This window comes from Pelobates fuscus, chromosome 1 (genome assembly GCF_036172605.1).
Source record: "Pelobates fuscus isolate aPelFus1 chromosome 1, aPelFus1.pri, whole genome shotgun sequence".
Lineage (NCBI taxonomy): Eukaryota > Metazoa > Chordata > Amphibia > Anura > Pelobatidae > Pelobates > Pelobates fuscus.
The window spans coordinates 255041285-255062432 of record NC_086317.1 but is presented as its reverse complement, the minus strand read 5'-3'; the positions used below and the strand labels follow the sequence as shown (position 1 = coordinate 255062432).

At 38.4% G+C, this 21148-nt stretch overlaps 1 protein-coding gene across 1 annotated transcript; it reads right to left on the bottom strand.

The window, feature by feature from the left end:
- Positions 1-3872: 3872 nt before the first annotated feature.
- Positions 3873-20659, bottom strand: SRSF10 (serine and arginine rich splicing factor 10). The gene is made up of 6 exons (XM_063456590.1): positions 20452-20659; positions 12228-12332; positions 9193-9296; positions 6775-6925; positions 6572-6622; positions 3873-5647 (listed from the first exon to the last, which is right to left on the bottom strand). The coding sequence occupies exons 1-6, from the start codon at positions 20514-20516 to the stop codon at positions 5356-5358; spliced, it is 768 nt and encodes a 255-aa protein (XP_063312660.1). The 5' UTR covers positions 20517-20659; the 3' UTR covers positions 3873-5355.
- Positions 20660-21148: the final 489 nt, after the last annotated feature.

The following is a 21148-nucleotide window of genomic DNA, read 5'->3' as shown; positions in this document are numbered from 1 at the left end:
AAATATATGGTTTGATGGGGGTAAATTTATATTGTCCGGCTTCAAAAATGTCCCAGCACATATTGGGATGTTCTTTGGCAGTAATCGTAAAGTTCTCAGTACATATATTCTTAAATTGCTATGTGTCTCAAAAAAATCACCAATTATTATTTTTTTTATTTGGCATAAATTGGTGGTAAAATGGCTGCATGAAAAGATTCAAAATACCCCAGGTTTAATACCTTAGGTTGTCTTCTTTAAAAAAATATATACATGTGAAGAGTTATTCAGGATTCCTGACAGATATCAGTGTTACAATGTAACTTGCGTTAATTTGGAAAAAAATTGGTTTGGAAATAGCAAAGTGCTACTTGTGCTTATGGCCCTATAACTTTCCCAAAAAAGCTAAGAACATGCTAACATTGGGCATTTCTAAACTCAGGACAAAATTTAGAAACTATTTAGCACGGGTGTTTTTTGGCGGTTGTAGATGCGTAACAGATTTTGGGGGTTAAAGTTAGAAAAGGTGTGTTTTTTTCATCATATTTTTTATTTTATTTTTTGATATGATGAAATGAAAATAATGGTATCTTTAGAAAGACCATTTAATGGTGAAAAAAACAGTATATAATATGTGTGGGTACAGTAAATGAGTAAGAGGAAAATTACAGCTAAACACAAACACCACAGAAATGTAAAAAGAGCCTTGGTCCCAGCGGCAAATATTTTGAAAAATGGCCTGGTCACTAAGGGCTTAAAAAACTGAAATAAAATATCCACAGTATGTAATAGTTACTTACCTGGTACAACAGTGCATTTGCTTTTGGTAGAATTGGGCTATATTACATTTCAGCGCAAAACAGACCTTAGATCAGTTGCATATAGTGAATATACCAAGGATGTCTATAAATTATAGAATAGCAACTTGCATACAGAATATACTAATAACATAGTGTGGGTGTTTCTTAACAGCGCCTTATACATAGAGATATCAGTCAAATATACTGAGTCTGTTGAAACCGTAAATCATACATAGACTACATCTGCTATATACAGTGACAGGAGGGAACGCAGGACTTTTCTTTTTGCATTCACTTTTTGTATCACACAGCTAGGTTACAATGCTGCTGCCCATCCCATGTGTTCCCTTTTAAGGGGTACATAGGGGTGTATATAAAAAAAAATACCCCTTTCTGTCTCAATAGAAATATTTTTGCCAGAAACTCAAGGAAAAGGGTCAGAGTAGGACCCATCTAGGGGAGAGGGGGAGGGTCTGCCTTGAAGATGGCAGGTGGGCATTCCCTCCAGTGGCCATTGGAGTAACTAAATGACGTCCATTTGTTTAAATATACATAGGGATTAAGGAGAGAGCGCAGGTAACTTTTTTTTCCTTTGGTATTTGCTATATGTATTGGCTGATGTGTACTGTAGTCATTGCTGCCGCCCAGGACTTTTCTTTTTGCATTCACTTTTTGTATCACACAGCTAGATTAGAATGCTGCTGCCCATCCCATGTGTTCCCTATTAAGGGTTAATAAGTATATAGGGGTATATAATAAAAAAAAAAAAACCCTTTCTGTCTCAGTAGATATTTTTGCCAGAAGCTCAAGGAAGCATGAAAGGTCAGAGTAGGACCCGTCTAGGTGGGGTCTGCTTTGACATTGGCAGGCAGGCATTCCCTCCAGTGGCCATTGGACTAACTAAATGCCCTCCATTTATACATAGGGATTAAGGAAAGAGCACAGGTAACACTTTCTTTGGTATTTGCTATATGTATTGGCTGATGTGTACTGTAGTCATTGCTGCCGCCCAGGAGTGGTGTGAGTGAGCGCAGGACTTTTCTTTTTGCATCTATATACAGTGACACTATGCCTGCACACAAGCACGTATATTAAAATTATGAGAGATAAATTGAGGCTGTTTTCACAGAACTTCGTGCGCAGATTATACCACTCACATATACTGAGGTTGTGACTAACAGCAACCCACACACAGAACTTGTATTAGATTGGACTCTTATAGAGGATGCGTTGTATTTACATATATTGTGTTTCCACTAATACATCAAGCATGTAGTGGACCTATACTGAAGCAATGTCTCCGAACCAACTTACATATAAAAGCATGTAGAGGACATTTACAGAGGCTGTGTTTCCACAGCAATTCAAGAGATAGAGCATATAGAGAGAAAACCACACACACCAAGGCTGTCTTCAGACCAACTCATACATAGAGCATACAATACTAAGGCGGTGTCCTCATAGTAACCCATACATAGAGCATATACTGGACAGTCTTCAGACCAATTCATACATAGAGCATATAGTGGAAACATACAGATTCTGTACCACAAACCAGTTAATGTACAGATACTGAGGCTCACTGATCTCATGTGGGGTATATTTTTTTCCCCCCGACTCTGAAAAAGCATGCTATAATACAGATAAACAGCAATCAATGCCATATGCCTTGATAGAAACAAGTGTCTTTGCAGACTTAGGTTAAAACCTCTCATATACGTGTAATTTAATCAGTCATCCAGGAAAGTTCTCTTACCTTGGTTATTTCTCTGGCTTCAGGACTGTAATTCCAGCAGACTTTATACAGCCAGGATATCCAATAGAACTCCTTTTGCACAATGCACCCTTTCATGTATAAACTTACCTAAATACGACCTATTAGAAGGAAGCCTAATGTAAGCAGATGGGAGGGACTGAAAGAATAGACCCAAGTGCCTATACTAGTTTTAATCTAAATTAGTAATGCACTTACCTGAACAGCTGCAGGCCTGTGTTTCAGTGCCAAAATGGGGATTTTAACAACAGCCTAAGCTGTTTAAACTATAGGCTTCCACCTGTACCCCATATGCAGTTCGTCATCACCAGTGGGAGAAGGTTTAAACCAAACCCCAGACAAGGTGGAATACATAGAAGAGTCATACCCAGGTAGTCACCATATGGAATTGCTCTTTGCCGAGTCTTCAGGGATAAGAGGCTGAACCCTGGCATGCAGTGGACCATTTTCATCCCCTGAGGGAGAGGTTGAGTCCCACTCCCGGTCACTAAAGGAGGTACCCAGGCTAGCCACTTTTACAATAGTGCGTTGCTGGGTTTTCAGGGTTTAGATCCTGAACCCTGGCAGGGCTACAAAAATATTGCCTGCTGAGCATAAAAGAAATCTAGACTCCTTCCAAACTGCTGTGAAGAACAGGAAAAAAACAAAACTGCCTGATGGGAAGGGGGAGGATCTATACCAGTTTCAGTGCTTTATTTCCTGTCCTTTCTGCTGTAAGGGGAGGAGCTAACCCATGAGTAAATGCTGCCATGATTGATCAGGAAAAACTAATATAAAAAAAAAGTGACTACAATAACACAAGATTTAAAAAATATTATATTTATAAGCTCTAAATACACAATTGGTCATAAGGTTTCTATCAGGATATAGGCACCTACATAATATACAATCTAAAACATTTTGGCTCTGGAGGCCCTTTTAGACTCCCACACTATTGGACGCATAATCCACCTACTTCCAGGTCTGTCTCCCTGCTAATGTCATTGGCCTTCACTTGTCAGACCTCTCTTATTCAACCATAAATCAATAGAAGGCATGTTTGTGTGATTAATATGCTACTTTTTAATAATCTTTTCACTGCTGTTTAAATTTCAATCTAGCTTTTTAGAGAGCCAATCATTTACTTTTGGTCTTTTAATACAATTAATTCACATTGCATGAATTGAAATACAAATTGCAAAACAGACTAAAATAAGTATGCAGTGACTAAAACTGAGCAGGAACACTTTCCTGCTAATCTATTTTGCATATTAGATTTCAATTAAAGTTCAAGTTCAATATTCAAGTCACATAAAAAAAACCAAAAACACATGTACCCCTTTTGCATCAGGTTAGACATTTCGTTTATTGAAAATAAAAATGGACACAAACAATTTCCATTTTTATTACAGTATGTTTGCCAAATATACAACAAGCAGAGTATATATTGGAATTAAACTGGTTGCTATCAGTTAATGTTTTTAACACACCATCTGTTAAGAACATATAAAAATACCTCTTTTTACAAGCTTTATAAGAAAGGGAACATAAATGACAATTCCACAACAGGTCTTCAGCAAACATTACAATATACTATTAAAGACTAACAAAAACTTGATAAACACGATTGTGTCCTGCAGATAAATGATTACATAAACTAAAAAGTGAAGTCTCAGGTACAAGGGAAACCTATTTAAACTAAATGACAAAAGCAAATTATATGAATTTCTACAGGTATTATTCAGAAATTATGAGATTCATAAAGATTTTACAAAAATATAAATACACAAAGTTTTGTTCTTTTTTGCAATGGTAAAGTAAGTTGTATTACAGCAGCTCCACAAAAACTGCAGTGTGTTAATAAAATTGCATACAAAACAATGTAGAGATGGGACATCTCAAGTGCCTGTCTCTGTAAGAGTCCTCAAGATATGTCCTGTAATGGGCTAATTTTTTTGATCCAGTGTTTCCCAACTAGACTGAGTTAATCATGAAATTAGAGAGCACCCCAAGTATTTATTAATAAAAATTACTTCACACAATCAAATAAAATCCCAAGTGATACCTTAATGAACAAAAATTAACTACTACAGAAGTGGGGGGTACAAACAAGTTTACTTCCGATTTGAAACCAAACAGCATTCAAGAAATTATGAAATATTCACACACAAAAACTGAAATTCATGCACCCACCTCAATACATTAATCTGCTCACACATTAACACTATTTGATTACAAATGCCAACATATGGTGCATTTAGTTTTACAGCCTCATAACACCATGCAAAACGTGGAGATTCTAATCCTTGGCACAGGGATTTATTGTATACTGGAAAACACTAAAATCTTGAATTTTGCATTACCATTCAGAAAACACTTACATTTTTTTGCCTTTAATTAGGAAACCGCTTTATTTACTGTACACTGAGTCAGTCCATCATATGAAATGTATATATATGCAAATCGTTTTCTAAATAGAAATCATTCCTAACCATTTCACAAACCTTTGTGGCTTTTAGGCAAAATAGTTACATGTTACAAAAAGGTTATGCAGCCAGTTTAAACACTATTAATAATAAAAAATGCTGTACATAGGTACAGAGTCAAACTAGCGTTGAAGAGAAAGTAGCTTGAATAACAGATTAACAAAACTAAATAAAAAGTTGACAACATTGTTTAAGGTATTTTCACTTCTCACTTATGGTTACAACATAGGAAATAGACACAAATTGTTGCACTTGCATCTTTAAGATGGATGGGGTGTAGGAGGGGAGGGCGAGAAAACAAAAAACATTCACATTTCTATAAAAGAACTCAATAGCATTAATGGCCACTGGATTTATGACTATTCCAAGACCTTGATCTAGATTTTGACCGTGATCTGGATGGAGAGTGGGATGGGGATTTTGATCTCTCTTGTTCTCTTCTTGATTCCCTGCTATATTTGGAGCTTTGTTTATGATTTGATTTGCTGTCTGCTTTGGAAGCTGCCCGGGATCTGGAATTGGATCTACTGCCAGAGCGATGGTGTCTTACTTCCTTCTTTGGCTGGGACTTTGAGCGTGACCTAGAGTTTGATCCAGACCTGGATTGTGATCGATTCCGACGGCTGAACCTGAGAAGAGATAGTCAAGATTGTCCTTTTTATATCTATAAAACTATTTGTATGAAATTTTTTTTTCAAAGAACCTAACATTTCTAATTTTACTAGCAATGTGAAATAGCCTTTTAAGTTATTTGTCACATTATAAAGAAACTGTAGGGCTAAATGTATCTATATTAACAAGATCTCCCCATCAGTGTAATTTGTTTAAAACTAATTTTTTTTATTGTGTGGCTTTCATAAAGAATGGCCTTTATCTTTTTATATAACTGCTCTTTTGTCTTGCCGTGCATAAACACTTATTTTTATTAATTTGCACAATCAGATTCTTAATGACTCAATTTATATTGTATATATGGTTGTCCTGTCACAGACCATACAAATTAGAAAATTACTCCCCTTCCACGTGTACCCATAAGGCATTTATATAAATATGTCAGAATGAGTACAATCACTTTTGGAACATCAGTGTATGATTATGTTAGACACTCCATTGCTCCATTGTACACTGTGGACAATTAATTTCTTTGCACTGAGGCAAAGCAACACAGCAATTTAATCTCATTGGTTTGGCTATAATGCCTGCAGTCCTCTGGCACTGTCCCTCCATGAGACGTTTAACACTAAGTCCCTGGCCACCTACAATCCTGCCCCCATTGGCGTTATGGCTAAGACAGAACCTACACACTTCCTTCTAGCCATATCAAGTCAGCAATGAGTTTTGTGATAGGCTGAAAATTTTATTCAATCACAGCAGTTCATTGCTGCTAAGGCTAATGCTTACTCCTTGACCAAAGCAACACAGAGAGGATGTGTTGCTGGGGACTCTAATTTAGTATTAAAAAAGGTTGAATGGTGGAACTCCAGACACCATTTCAACTAAATGAAACAGCTACTTGTGCCTACAGTGTCCTTTTAAAGGCAGGAACAGCTTACCTGCCATGTTCTGAACGGCTTCTGCTACGACGTGGCCTTTCTGATGCACGGCTATATAAAAGAAAAATGTTTTTGTTTTTTCTTCTAGATATGGAAAACATATCAAATACTACAGGCTACCAGTAAAAAAACAAAACAAAAAAAATACAAAAACAACTGTTATAAACAAGGTGTTCTGCCTTTGAATGAAAAATACTATTTACCCCCTCGGGCTGTAGGATCTCCCATAGTTCTGATCAAGAGATCGACTCCGAGATCTTCTCCTTTCATAGCTACGACTTCTGGACCTCCTACTGTACCGGTCATATTCATCATAATCGCTTCTTCCCTCCTTGGCTTTCATTTGATTTGGTGCTATTTAAGATTTAGCAGGAAAAAAATAAATACATTTAAAACTCAAAAGTAAACAAAGATGAATGGTGGACGAAATAAAGAGAAAAACAAATTAATTCTTAAATAAATACCACTCCAAAAAAAGAAGTGTGTATGCAATATATAGACTGCTCAAAATTTTCAAGACCTAGGCTAATCAAAACTTAAAGTTACTTGCCACTGCAAGCCTGGAAAGTCCATGCTATACTCACCAGAAAGATATCTGTCTGTCTGTCTGTCTGTCTGTCTGTCTATCTATCCACACAGATTAGATGGCTGCATTCACAGACTTTCAATTTCAATCTTAATTTCCAATTTATTAAAAACATGACCTCCTTTGGAACACTGACCTTACATCCCAGCAGAGCGAGGTGGTGTCGCAGAATCTGGAATGGCCTCATGAGGCCTATCTTACTGAATATAACATTTTTCGTACATTATTTTTCCGGTTTCCATTGCTCGTTTATTTCTCTTTTTTTGGCCCTCATGGATTTTAACTTGAGAAAGAACCTTATAAGTCATGTTTCTAACTTCACTATTTATGCTTGCATTCTCAATAATAAAAAAAAAAAAAAAAAAAGGGGGGGATCGTTTCAATCAAGTAAGGACGTTCAATATATACGTGGGACAAACATTTCCATTTTGAACGATTTGGAAACAAAGATTGGAATAGTAAGTCAGTGAGTGCAGCTATCTACATAATATATTATACACACACACACAATGCCTTGCACTCTGGCTTCAAAATTACATGGCCAGGTGCACTGCCAGGGCTCCAGTATCCAAGTTGTAAAAGTAGATGGCTGCACACTCTGTCTTGAATAAAATATAGGTTTTATTTCAGCTTCTTAAAAACAGGATCAACGTTTCAGTCCTCAAGGACTTTCATCATGAAAGTCCCTGAGGAAGACTGAAACGTTGATCCTGGTTTTAAGAAGCTGAAATAAAACCTATATTTTATTCAAGACAGAGTGTGCAGCCATATACTTTTACTACATACACACACATAGATGTGATTGCTTTCTTTGGGTAATTTTCAGATAAATGCCAATTTATTTAATACAAATAATGGATATATCCTTCAATGCAACATGTGGCACCAATAAAAAAGTCTTTACACAAACCGTTGCATATAAATTCAAATCAAATAAAATGAATACATAAATGCCAAATGGTTTACGGTTAAAATTTGTATTTCTTATTGGTTTTGATTCACCTGTATTTCTTACACAAATTTACAGATTTCAAAATTCTTTGTACATGAGCATGGAAACAAATTGCAACACTACAATAGAGATTAATTTATTAAAGTTATATGTGCTATTCTATAAGCCTGCAATTGAAATGTTTACTGTGTTAATTAAAAACAGGCGTAAGACTACAAATGCTAAATAATCAAATACTTTACAGTTAAAACTTGTATATTCTCTAATTACTGCCCCCCCTTTTTTAAAGAATTTACTCAAAGGAACACTATAGGGCCAAGAACACAAACATGTATACCTGATCCTATAGTGTTAGAAATCACCATCTAACCCACCTATGCCTCCCTAAATAAAGTAAAATCTTGCTTGTACTCAAGTCTGCAGCTGCTGCCTCTGCCCTACCTGGCATCATTAGAAGTGATTCTCTGAACCAACCACAATTGTTTTCAATAGGATTGGCTGAGACTCAAGAAGGCAGATCAGGGCCAGATCCAGCACAAGTCAAACCCATCCCTGGCAAATCAGCATCTCCTCATAGAGATGAATTGAATCAATTCATTTCTATGATGAAAATGTTAGTGTCTCCATGCATAGGGAAGCACCTGTAGAAGCCATCTGAGCATTGGCCTGTAAACACTGCATTTTCTCTGAAAAGCCTGAAGGGAATGATTCTACTAACCAGAACAAATACAATAATAGGTAATTGTTCTGGTGACTATAATGTCCCTTTAAGTTTTACACATAACAGAACTCTCCCTCCTGATTTAAACAGCCCTCACTCTGTGCCAAACAATCCAGCAGATTACCTCCACATCAGACAAAAGAAAAGACCAGACATTGAAAAACTTGTTTCAGATCACATAGTAAAGTTGCAGTCCCTGAAACAGGCGTTTGTTAAAGCTTGACAAATATCCATTTCAGGAGCTGAAAAGTTGGCAATTTGATTAGGATTGATGTGTCTCTGTATTACTTATCCATGCTTGAGCACCAGGCCCTCTTGCTTTTTTACTTAAATTTCAAAACACTTCTCAAAGAATAACTCACTTTTTCGGTCTCCTTGTGCAAACTGAATTTCAATCTGACGTCCACATATCCACTTCTTGTCCAAGTTATGCAAGGCATCTTCTGCATCACGTACATCTTCAAACGTGTCACAGGTTAAGGTGTTTGACAGAACAGTGCTATTGAAACTAGATCATTTCTCACTAAAACTTTTTTTGGGGGGGAATAGGTCTTAATACTGCATGGTCAAGAATTTTAACAAAAACAAAACAATATGAAGAAAGGAAACCATTAGAATACAATCGTTATTTCTGACAATAGGTTCCCTCCTGTCTGCCCCTATGCAACGCAAAAATGAAGTTATATATTACTCACCTTGTTTCCAATGCTTCTCAGAGGAACACTGGACTAAAGAGTGCATGCATGGCAAAAAGCATCTATCCTGCAATCAAATACTATACCCAGTCTGAATGAGTGGCACACCATGTACACATTTGTTTTTGTTTTTAACCACAAGACCAGCCTAAAAAAACACTGTTATGTATGCTACTTATCAAAAGTGCTGCCGACTTTACTTTGAAGGATGTACTGCTGCTGACTTTAGTTCCCCACCCCGCCTCCTTGAATACCTCTATTAAAAGCTTTCTGGTGTACCTTGTTCTAAAACAAGTTACTTCAAGGAACTGCACAAATACAATCCAGAGAGCACTGTAGAAAATCAGATCATGTTTTTCAATTCTGTACTCGGGGCACAAAATTTTAAGGTGTACAATACCAACACCACATATAAATGATGCTAGGCACTACAAACCTCTTAATAGGTCTGCTAGGAATGAGGGGTAGCATAGTTAACTATGCTTCTAAGCGACACATTACCTAACAATTCTTAGCATGTAGGGGTTGCAGGATGCCTTGAAAAACTACCTGGTGCCTGCTTAATATTAAGGCTTGAAAATAAATGTGTCCCTGCACATCTACATGTTGCGGAAGAGAGAAACCTACCTGTGATCTCTCTCCCTCTTATACAACTGAGTCTTGTTTAAGAGGCATTACTTGGTCAGGTGAGGGATCGTAGTGGACCAGCCGATTTCTACACTATACAGAGTATACAATTGCAGATAATGCAATTCCTGGTTAAACCTGACTCATGTCCTGTTGGTCCAGTTATCAGCCACTATTGCAATAAGCGAATTAGGTTTAATGTTTTTGAGTATAGGTAGTGTACAGTCTTAAGGGCTGAATTTCAAATTGCCAATGGCAAGTTTAAAATTTTGATCCCTGTTGTTACTGACATACTGAAATTAGCACAGTGAGTAAAAAAAATATGCCTGACATTTCAGCAATTTAGAATAAACCTGGACAAATTTTTAAAATTAAATGTGATATCAGCTGCATTAATTGAAATATGCACTAAAAAATTATATTGGCTTTCTGATGCCTCCAGAACACCTTAATTGTATTATTTCTACAGACTTTATGGAACATACAAACTATTCAATGACCATGCATAAGTCACATTTCCTATTTCAAACTGTCCTCTGAGCTTGCCCAGGAAATGTAAAAAATAAAATTTTCACATTGTCAACTCTGAAATGGCGGCGTGAAGAACTGAAATGGTTGACAAATTATGGATAAAACTATACAAAACATGAATATGTGATGCCACAATAAACTGATTTTTTTTTTTTTTTAAATCTTATCTGCCACTTAAGGAATGTGACAATTGGAATGCTATTGTAATATCCCTCTCCTCACCTGTTCCATACTTTAGGTTATCATTGCAATAGGCACACCGCATAATCACAATCCGCAGTGAAGAGCCATTGTAAGATGCGAGAAAATCCTACATCTCATGGAAATGATGGCACACCAAGATCAATTGCGTACTTACACATGTTGATAAACGCATCTTTGTTTTATAGGATACATCAGGCATGACTCCTGCAATCGTGGCCACCATTCAACGTCATCTTGACCTTTAATTTTAAGAGCTTGTCAGGAGGACTTGACATGAGGCGCTTGCCAATAATGACAGATGGCTTTAGCTTTAACTTTCAAAAATAACTTTCCCCCTTTTGTGGATAAAGCGAAGCTTTGTCTCCTATTATGGCTTGTTCTTCTTCCAGCTTTTCTTTAATCTTTTTTTCTTTTCCCACTTTCCCTTTTTATCTTCAAGCCTGATCATTAACAGGTCTTTGGTTTGTCTACTTGTCTTAAGAGACGAACTCTACTCTAAAAGGTTTTTCATGCTTTCTCTGTGGTTTCGCCATTACTGTACAGCTTTACAATCTCTGAGGTAATAACAGAGGACAGCAGAATTAGGGGACAGAATTAAGTTAATCATCATAAAATGTTTTAAAGTAATTTAGAAGAAAAAAAAATGATATGCGCTTTATCCAAAAACACTATATAGGATTTAAAGAGACATTATATGCATCAATACAACTTTACCCTGAGGAAGCATTTTAGGTGTATAGATCACGCCCCTGCAACCCCAACCACACCTCCCCTGGTTGCAACTCACAGTCTGCATGTGGTTTCATATTCAATCCAAAAAAAATGGTTGACTTTTTTTTTACCTCCTCCTGCAAATTGAATTTTAATCACACACACAGGAGGTTCCTGCAGCACTCTTCATAGAACATGAGAAATTCCAAAGAACAAAGACTGTGCAGTAAAGTAAGTTTACACATTAGATCTCTTTACATGAAGTGTTTAGAAAGGCTCAGTAAGTTACATGTAGGAAGGTGCGATTAAGGTTGCATAAACAAGTGATTTAGCTCCTAAATTGCAGATAATTGAGCAGTGAGATTGCAGGGGTATGGTCAATACACCAAAAGTGCTTCATTAAACTAAAGTTATTTTGGTGCCTATACTATCCCTTTAAATACAATAGAAGCACAATTTATGAGAATATATTCAGAGAATTACTTTGCAATGTACAGAAACTTTACTGCAAGCAACATGGAAATTAACTTAAACATAGCAAAGCAATTCATTTTATTTACTTGGTTACCTCTTACAATCTTTAAATGATAACTTGACCTCAAACAGTCAGACGAATGAAGAAAGGATATTGAACATAAGCAAACCCCCTGGGGCGACGAGTGTAGAAATCAAGAGGCACGTAGACATCAACAATAGGACCATATCGACCAAACTCCCGACGCAGGTCTTCTGACCTAAAATAGAAGAAATTATACAATTTGAAAACTACTGAAATACAGCCATAGAAACAATATCCTCAGCATACACTAGAATGTCTAAGCCATGCCCTATCTGGCTGAAACTGATTGTCCTTCACTTTTCAGTTAGCTATCTGGGACTCTGCCCAAGCCAAGGGACTGGCTGACAATACACGATCATCTGCCAAGGATAAGTCACATGAATACGCTACTATGCCATTTAAAGGGATACTATAGTGCCAAGAATACAAAGCTGTATTCTGGGTACCATCGCTCCCTCTGCGCACCCCCCCTGCTGATATTCCTGGCGCCGCCCCCTCCGACGTCCAGCAATAAGCGGGCCCTAATGCACATGCGTGACCAATGTTGTGCGTGCATTAGACCTCTCCAAAGGAAAGCATTGAATCAATGCTTTCCTATGGTCAAATCTGACTCTAGATGTCCTCATGCAGACCATGAGGACGTCCAGCGTCAGATACCGGATCAAGGTCCGTTTCGATTCAGGAAGCCCTCTAGTAGCTGTCCGGTAGACAGCCACAGTGGGCAGACTTAGTGCAGCAATGTAAACATTGCAGTTTCTCTGGAACTGCAATGTTTTACATTGTAGCACTAAGTGCAAAAGGGACATTGCCAATGCATCCAGACCACTTTAATTAGCTAAAGTGGTTTGGGTGCATACAGTGCCCCTTTAACAGTCCCTTAGTCAACTGTTAATTATTGTTCCATTTTCTTTTGCCTTTACCGGTTTATTATAGTTTTTCTTTTGTAAAGCTATCAATGCCATTACAGTAAAATTAGTGCATGGCGAATTCTATATGTCCATTGTGCATTTACGCTCTCCTACTTAGCTAGGTAAATCAGTTATTTTCACTTAAAACTTAACCCTAATTCCACAAGCAATAGCATAGCAAAAAAATCAAGTTATTCTTGTAGAAGTAGTGGGACAAGCACTCATATCTCCAGTCATACTTCTCTGTGATACAACAGGGAGGAGAGTCAGCGCTAAATAACAGGATTGGGGGAGGGGCAGCAACCCAAAAAGGAAATCCTCATAGACCCCTAGGAGAACAGGATGTAAAATCAGAAAGGAGGTGAGGGTTGCGCCCTAAAAAAAAAAAAAAAAAAAAAGTTTTGTAACAGTAAATAGACCAAATGATCTAACTTCTACAATAAAAAGGCTGTGTCAATGAATAAAACAGTGAAAATAAAATCTCACTAAAGTAGTTGAACAATCCTCAAGGGTAGATCCGTCTGGATGGTAAAATATGTTTAAAAGTCTCAATAATATAACAGGATAGGGGTGCAATCCTCAGGAGTTGATCCGTCTGGATGATAAAATATCCGTATATGTCAAGAGACAAGTGGGTGATAATACAGACAGCCGAGAGTAATACGTCAGATCCAAAGATAAAATAGAGGTAATAAACTCACATTTAAAAGCGCTTAAACCAGCTCGGGAGTGAAGTGAAGGGCATCTAGTGGAACAATCCCCACTATGGGATACAATGGAGAGGTGTGTGTCAATCCGGTTTGGGTATCCAGGGTATATAAAAGACAACAATAGTGCTCTCAATAGGAAAGGAATGTGGTATATAAAATATACTCACAAGTATAGAGCATAAGGTACTGCTCTATTGTAGCATTGGTGGAATGATCCCCACCTAGGATTTCTTTGGGTACAGGATTAGTATAAAATGCCAGCAATAAAATAGTTAAAAATGGAGTGAAGAAGGCCTGTGTGGCGAAACACGTTAAATGGTTTTTACTTGTGTATTTTAGCAATAAAAGTTTTTTGGTTACTTAAAGCTGTACCAATTCTCTTTTTATTGTATTTGTTATGCACATTTTTAACTATTTTATTGCTGGCATTTTTTTTTTACTAATCCTGTACCCAAAGAAATGATAGTTGGGGATCATTCCACCAACGCTACTACAATAGAGCAGTACTTTCTGCTCTATACTTGTGAGTATATTTTAAAATATTTTATATACCACATTCTTTTCCTATTGAGAGCACTATTGCTGTCTTTTATATACCCTGGATACCCAAACCAGATTGAAGGACACACCTCTCCATTGTTTCCCATAGCGGGGATTGTTCCGCTACACGTCCTTCACTCCAGAGCTGATTTAAGCTCTTTTAAATGTGAGTTTATTACCTTTATTTTATCTTTGGATCTCTGACGTATCTCCCACTTGTCTCTCGACATATACGGATATTTTATCATCCAGAGGGTATCAACTCCTGAGGATTGCACCCCTATCATGTTATATTATTGAGACTTTTAAATGTATTTTACCTTTTAAATGTATAAAACCCTTACCTCCTTTCTGTTTTTACATACTTCTCTGTGAGTAGCTTCACTTCCACTTTGTGCTGGGGAATCTGCTGGGAGGGTACAACGCAGACCCAGAAACCAGCATTTTTTTTTTTTTTTAAGTGTGAAAGGAGGAGACTATATTTAAAAGAAGAAAAACTACCACAACAAGAGGACAGTATTAAATTAGAGGTACAAAGGTTTAAAAATAATATCAGGAAGTATTACTTTACTGAGAGGGTAGTGGATGCATGGAATAGCCTTCCAGCTGAAGTGGTAGAGGTTAACACAGTAAAGGAGTTTAAGCATGCATGGGATAGGCATAAGGCTATCCTAACTATAAGATAAGGCCAGGAACTAATGAAAGTATTTAGAAAACTGGGCAGACTAGATGGGCCGAATGGTTCTTATCTGCCATCACATTCTATGTTTCTATGATCTATGAAAGAGGTGACACTAAACCCAAAAAGCAACTAGGAAAGCTGCATTGCTTTTGAGGTTCCTTTGAATACCGGTAATCTAGAAATTCAGCTGAGACACTGTTAAAGTACAAACCTCTAACTAGTAGTAAAGTGGAATTAGATCATTCTCGGATTTGATTGATAAAGATATGGCGACTTCAAGAAAATGTTTAATCTTTATAGTTTTACTTTGTTTTATGTGCAATAAAAAGTTTTTAACTTCATCTGGTCCCGGACTACTTTTCAAAGTAATATTGCTGCTTTCTGGTGGACCTGGCACTCGACGCATTCTGCCCTGCATAAACCCGAGATTAATAAAATGCATGTACACAGTGTAGAGCCAACTCCTAACTGGCTTTTAATTTGTGCGTGTTCCAAGTTCTCATCATTCTGATTTGTGTTTACATATACTACCATATTTGTATCTCTTTCATATTATATAAAAGTTTTAATTACCATGACCAACTGTGTTTTTAGGTATTGTATTACTTTGGAACCTACCACCTACAGCCCTGTATATGGTGTTCCCTAATGACAGTTGCCTCTTTCTGCACCCTGCCCCATAAATTCCCAAGATCTCAATCCAATTAAGCATCTGTGAGAGGTGTTGGAACAACCAACCTGATCCACGGAGGCAACACGCAGGACATAAGGATCTGCTGCCTTATGTCTTGGTGCCAGACACAGCAGGACACATTCAGAAGTATTGTGGCGTCCATGCCATTGTGCATCAGAGCTGTTTTGACAACATGAGTGGAACCTACACAAAATTAGGCAGGTGGTTTTAATATTGTAGCTGATATGTGTACATTATTCTTGTGCATTAAATTGAGATTCTACTTTTACTCTCCATAAGCTGTAAACATAAATATTTTATTTATTTAGTGCCAGGAATAGCTGTATGTTCCTGGCAAATATAGTATCCCTTTAAAGGACCACTCTAGGCACCCAGACCACTTCAGCTTAATGAAGTGGTCTGGGTGCCAGGTCCAGCTAGGGTTAACCAATTTTTTTAAATAAACATAGCAGTTTCAGAGAAACTGCTATGTTTATTAATGGGTTAAGCCTTCCCCCAAATCCTCCAGTGGCGGTCTCATTGACAGCCGCTAGAGGCGCTTGCGTGATTCTCACTGTGAAAATCACAGTGAGAGCATGCAAGCGTCCATAGGAAAGCATTGTAAATGCTTTCCTATGCAACCGGCTAAATGCGCGCGCAGCTCTTGCCGCGCGTGCGCATTCAGCCAACGGGCGGAACGGAGGTAGAGACCTCCCCACCCAGCGCTGGAAAAAGGTAAGTTTTACCCCTTTTCCCCTTTCCAGAGCCGGGCGGGAGGGGGACCCTGAGGGTGGGGGCACCCTCAGGGCACTATAGTGCCAGGAAAACGAGTATGTTTTCCTGGCACTAGAGTGGTCCTTTAAGTAACATCTCTGCTGTGAACCATGCTGTAGGAGTCAGATAAATGTAAACACTGGCATTAAACCAATCAGCAAATCCCCATCCATTAAAAAAAAAAAAAAAAAAAAAAAAAAAAGCACTATGCGCTTCCCGAAACTTTTCATGTGCTAGAGTGCCGTTGGACATCCTCACGCTATGTGAGGACCATCAGCGTCGCTGAAATCCCCATAGGAAAGCATGTTTCAATGATTTCCTATGAGGAGGTCTAATGCGCGTGCGCATTAGGTCTCCCCCACCGGATGACGATGGCAGAGGAGGAGCATAGGGGGACCCTGAACCAGCACCGAGGGACATCGGCGCTGGATACAGGTAGCAACTTGGGATAGGTATGGGAGGGAGAGGGGACCTGCAGTGTTAGGAAAACTGTTTGTTTTCCTGACACTGGAGAGTCCTTTTAAAGAGAAACTTAAATTATGGTGGAACAAACATCACACAGCTTTGTTTCTATTCAAAAAACTGGAAGCGGTTAATTAAAAAAAATTACAAGTAGTCTACAATTATAAAGAACCCTTATGTTCCTTTACACCCAATATCACCTTTGACTATGTCATAAGGATAAAATATTTATTAAATACTCCTATTGAATATTGGAATTTCACTGAAATTCCAAAGCACAGAAAACAGATTGTCAAGTTTCCAAATCCCACACGCACGGGCACAGTATGGCAGGGTTGAACAAATTTGCTTTGAATCTAGGAGCCAGCTAAAAATACAATTCTTAAAGGGACTCTAAATCCACTACAGTTTTCAATGTAAACACAGCCTTTTCAGTTAGTTAAAAATAAATACAAACTGACTCCTAAATTCATAGCAAATTTGTCAAGACCTGCCATAGAATGTGTCTGTAATGTGCCCTTAACCCCTTAAGGACACATGACATGTGTGACATGTCATTATTCCCTTTTATTCCAGAAGTTTGGTCCTTAAGGGGTTAAGTAAGGGAATTGGCAGCTTGACAGCATAAGTTCTGCCTTTTTCTCAAGTTTAGTCAGTCTCACAGAGAAAAGGCAGTGTTAACATTGCTGCCTAGTTACACATCTAGTGGCAGTTATTCAGACGGCCACCAAAGTGCTTCATATCTCAGTGTTGCATGGTGTGTAGAATCTACATTCAGCGTGTCCATACACTGCATAGAGGCGCTTAATATTCCCTATAGAGATGCATTGATTATCATCGCCATATATAGCGCCAACAGATTAACTAGCGCCAACAGATTAACTAGCGCTTTACAATATTCAATGCACATGCACAGTAGCCCGAGATTACCAAGCTTTATTATCGCAGTCATGGAGGTGGGACCAGCACAACATGGGTAAATGAGTTAAAACAACAATCCCATGCGATCTGAGGGGGCCAGTCACAAACACACTAACATTTTTTTAATTCAATTTGTCCACCAGCCTCCCTAACCTTGGGAGAGCTGGAGTGGATCTGTTTTCCCAGAGGTCCAGTGGGGCTACTGTCATTTGGAAGCTCTTTTAGATGTGCTCCCTCGCATGCAATTTAGTGATGCTGGGGCCGGAATGGCATCATATTCCAGCTCCTAGCAGCAATGCAGGGCATGCGAGGAAGCAGAGTAAGAAGATTACAGCGCCTTAACCGCCTGCATTCTGCCTCAGCCTCCTGCTCACCTCCAAGGAAACAGGTCAATACACAGGCTACACGACAAACTGTTTTAGTAGCCATAGCGACCTGGGATTTGTCGAGTCCTGGGCTGTGGGCAGATGAGGCATCGTTGGCTGAAAAACAAATATATTTTTAAAAATGGTGGGGCCCATGAAGAAAAGCTTCAGGTATTTCTCCTCTTAGCTTAATCCTCCATCCACGCAAAAAATGACTTGAGATGACACCTTTGAGTGTATTTTCAAAATATAAAACCAAACAAATTTGTACAAGAAAAAAACCCAGTACAAATGAGGCCAAACCCGAATCAAATGTGCTTGACTAGCGCAATAGAAAAACAAAAAAGCACCAGCGCATTTCTGCCACGTGTCCTTGTTAAAACGAACTATAAAAACAGAATGGGCTGATAGGCGGGCTTATTTACTAAATGGAAATTACCTGGAATTTAAATTTTACACAAAAACAGCCAACCTGAAAATAAAGAATTGAGTTGCCCATTTGTTTTCTTTAATACAACTATTTTGGCCTAAACTTAAAAATTTAAAGCAATTCTCACTTTAGTAATAACCTTGGAAGAGGTCAAGTGCAAGTTATTACCTTCACCACCCTCCCTCAAAAAGAACCCCAACCTGTGCAGGGAAAATAGTACTGTGGTATTGGAGGTGTATACTTTTTGAAATATTAATTAAGAAAAAAAAAAAACATTACAGAAATGAAAGGACAATTGTCGTTTCTTTTATATGGCTTTGTAGTAGCCTTTCATAGTGTAAAAAAAAAACAAAAAAAACTACATTTACTTTTTAAACATAAAATGACTGATTCCCTAAAGAGTGCTTTTGAAATAAAGTTGCAAGCGTGGGGGAAAAAAACTAAAATGGAGACCTTTTGAACTTATGTATGCTGACACGAAATTGATAAAAAAGTACTGAACTCAGTTTAGTGAATACGTCTCAAATTGTGTTTATTCACTGAATCTTAGAAAGTGAAGGTAAAAAAAATTATGAGGAAACAATAATACAAGCTCTATTTTGTTTTCAAGCATGGTTTTACTTGCAGATCAGCAAGTAAACCTTTAAAGTGGAATCAGTAAGTAATTCACAAAAGTGTGAACTGTTGGAAATACATTAAGGTATATCTACTTAATTCCAAAGTGTAGCAAATTGAAATTAGAATGGCAAACTGGCAATAAGTGCCAAATAGTGATCACAGCCGAGATAAATTATTTATAGCTAAGCTATTGTAACCATTTTGTTTTCAAATATTAATATGCTTCAATTCATATTGTAGTTGATAAACCCCAAAGTGAATTTCAAACTTTAATGATAAAATATCAAAACTTGAAACGCAGTAGACTTGAGAGGATTCTTCCACTCTGCTATTAATGCTACACGGTTACAGGGTTATTCGTTTTCACAATATAAAACAATGGGGAAAAGACAGGCAAAAAAAAAAAAAATAATCGAGGGGGGGACCCTCCAATTCTGCCAATCACGTTTTGATATTTTGATTTAATTTGCTAAATAAATTGGAGTTTAGTGAATAACCCTTAATGCCCTTATATCTTAAACTGTGAAAGAAAGTTTAACATCACTTAGACACTTTTTTCGTACATATCTGACCCTCATCCTTCCCCACAAGCACATGGCTGGATGTCCTGAGGAGCAAGGATACGACTTAACTCACATTAATAAATCCTCCCTGCTTAACGTTTGTTAATGAGTTGGTCTACAGATTTATTCAATACAGCGAGAGCCGGTCTGAAACTCAGAATATTAAATTCAAAGCCAAAACAGGGGTGGGGGGAGGACACCCAACAAAAATCACCTATTCTTCCTTTTAGGCTACCCATGTTTTTAATTTTGAAATTCAATTAAAAATCCCAACAATTCTCACTTCAGTGAATAATGGTGTAATCCATGAATTTCAGAGTATTTTAATCCAAAAGGCAACATTCAGGCCAAGCCCCCCTCCCCCCATGCTGGCTGTTGTGAGGCTGGCCATGCTGGCTGTGCCTGGTTACTATGAGGAGCACGGTGAGCTGGGATGTAATGGCTGACACGCTGCATGCCCGGCCCTCCCTCTCTCCCTGTTCCCTGCACACGCGGTGTAGCCATGGCCGGCTCGCTCTGACACAAATGCAGGCTAGGCCACACACAGTCTCTCTGCCGCCGGTAAACTCACCGGAGAGCCCGCACTGCCAGCACACAAAGCCGCCCCTCCCCCACCGCGACCCGACCGCTGGTACCGGGCTCACCAACCTGATATCGTCCGCCACGTTCCTGACGAAGAGCGATGTGTTGGGAGGACGGAGATACCGAGACATGGCGCCGACCGCGAGCAGCTACACACCGCACAGGAGAGGATGAGAAAAAGACCCGGAACGACCTACACAGCGCCGACAATCTCACACACACTTCGACCGAGCGCGCGAATCACAATGGCCGCTCGAGCCTCCGCCCCCGAAACACGCCGCCTGGCCGCCGCGACACTCGCGAGAACTGGGGGGGGGGGGAGGGAATGGGAAATGGCGGGAGAGAGCGCGCGCGCACCGCTGGCAACATGGCGGCTGTGCCAACAGAGCAACCAAGGGGTTTGCACGTTTTACAATTTTTTTCAATAAAACATTTTTTGTACAATATAATACTCCTTAAACTCAAGTCATTTATTTTATTAAAGGACAGCTGTAATCTCAGCAATGTTTTTTGTTTTTTTTAATAATAAGTTAATGAAGTTTTTAAATGAAAAGGTTTGTTTCCAAATTAAGTTTATGTTAAAAAGAAAAACTCATACGTAACCTCAGTATATGACAGGTTCCTTCCGCCATATACATACACCTTGGGTCAGACAGTGTTTGAAAACTATCTATATTCTCTCTGATTTACTCTGTGCCAGTGGCATTGTCAGACTGCTGTCAGTTTTGTCACTTGAACCTCTGGGGTGTACGATGGCATGCAC

What these genes read in the sequence shown, in the direction of transcription:
- SRSF10 (XM_063456590.1), bottom strand. Translation starts at nt 20,516, where the DNA reads ATGTCTCGGTATCTCCGTCCTCCCAACACATCGCTCTTCGTCAGGAAC. An exon ending in AGGGGGTTTGCTTATGTTCA is followed by an intron (nt 9,297 to 12,227) that starts ATATCCTTTCTT and finishes AACCTGTGACAC; the next exon opens with GTTTGAAGATGTACGTGATG. An exon ending in AGATCCTACAGCCCGAGGGG is followed by an intron (nt 6,623 to 6,774) that starts GTAAATAGTATT and finishes TCTTTTATATAG; the next exon opens with CCGTGCATCAGAAAGGCCAC.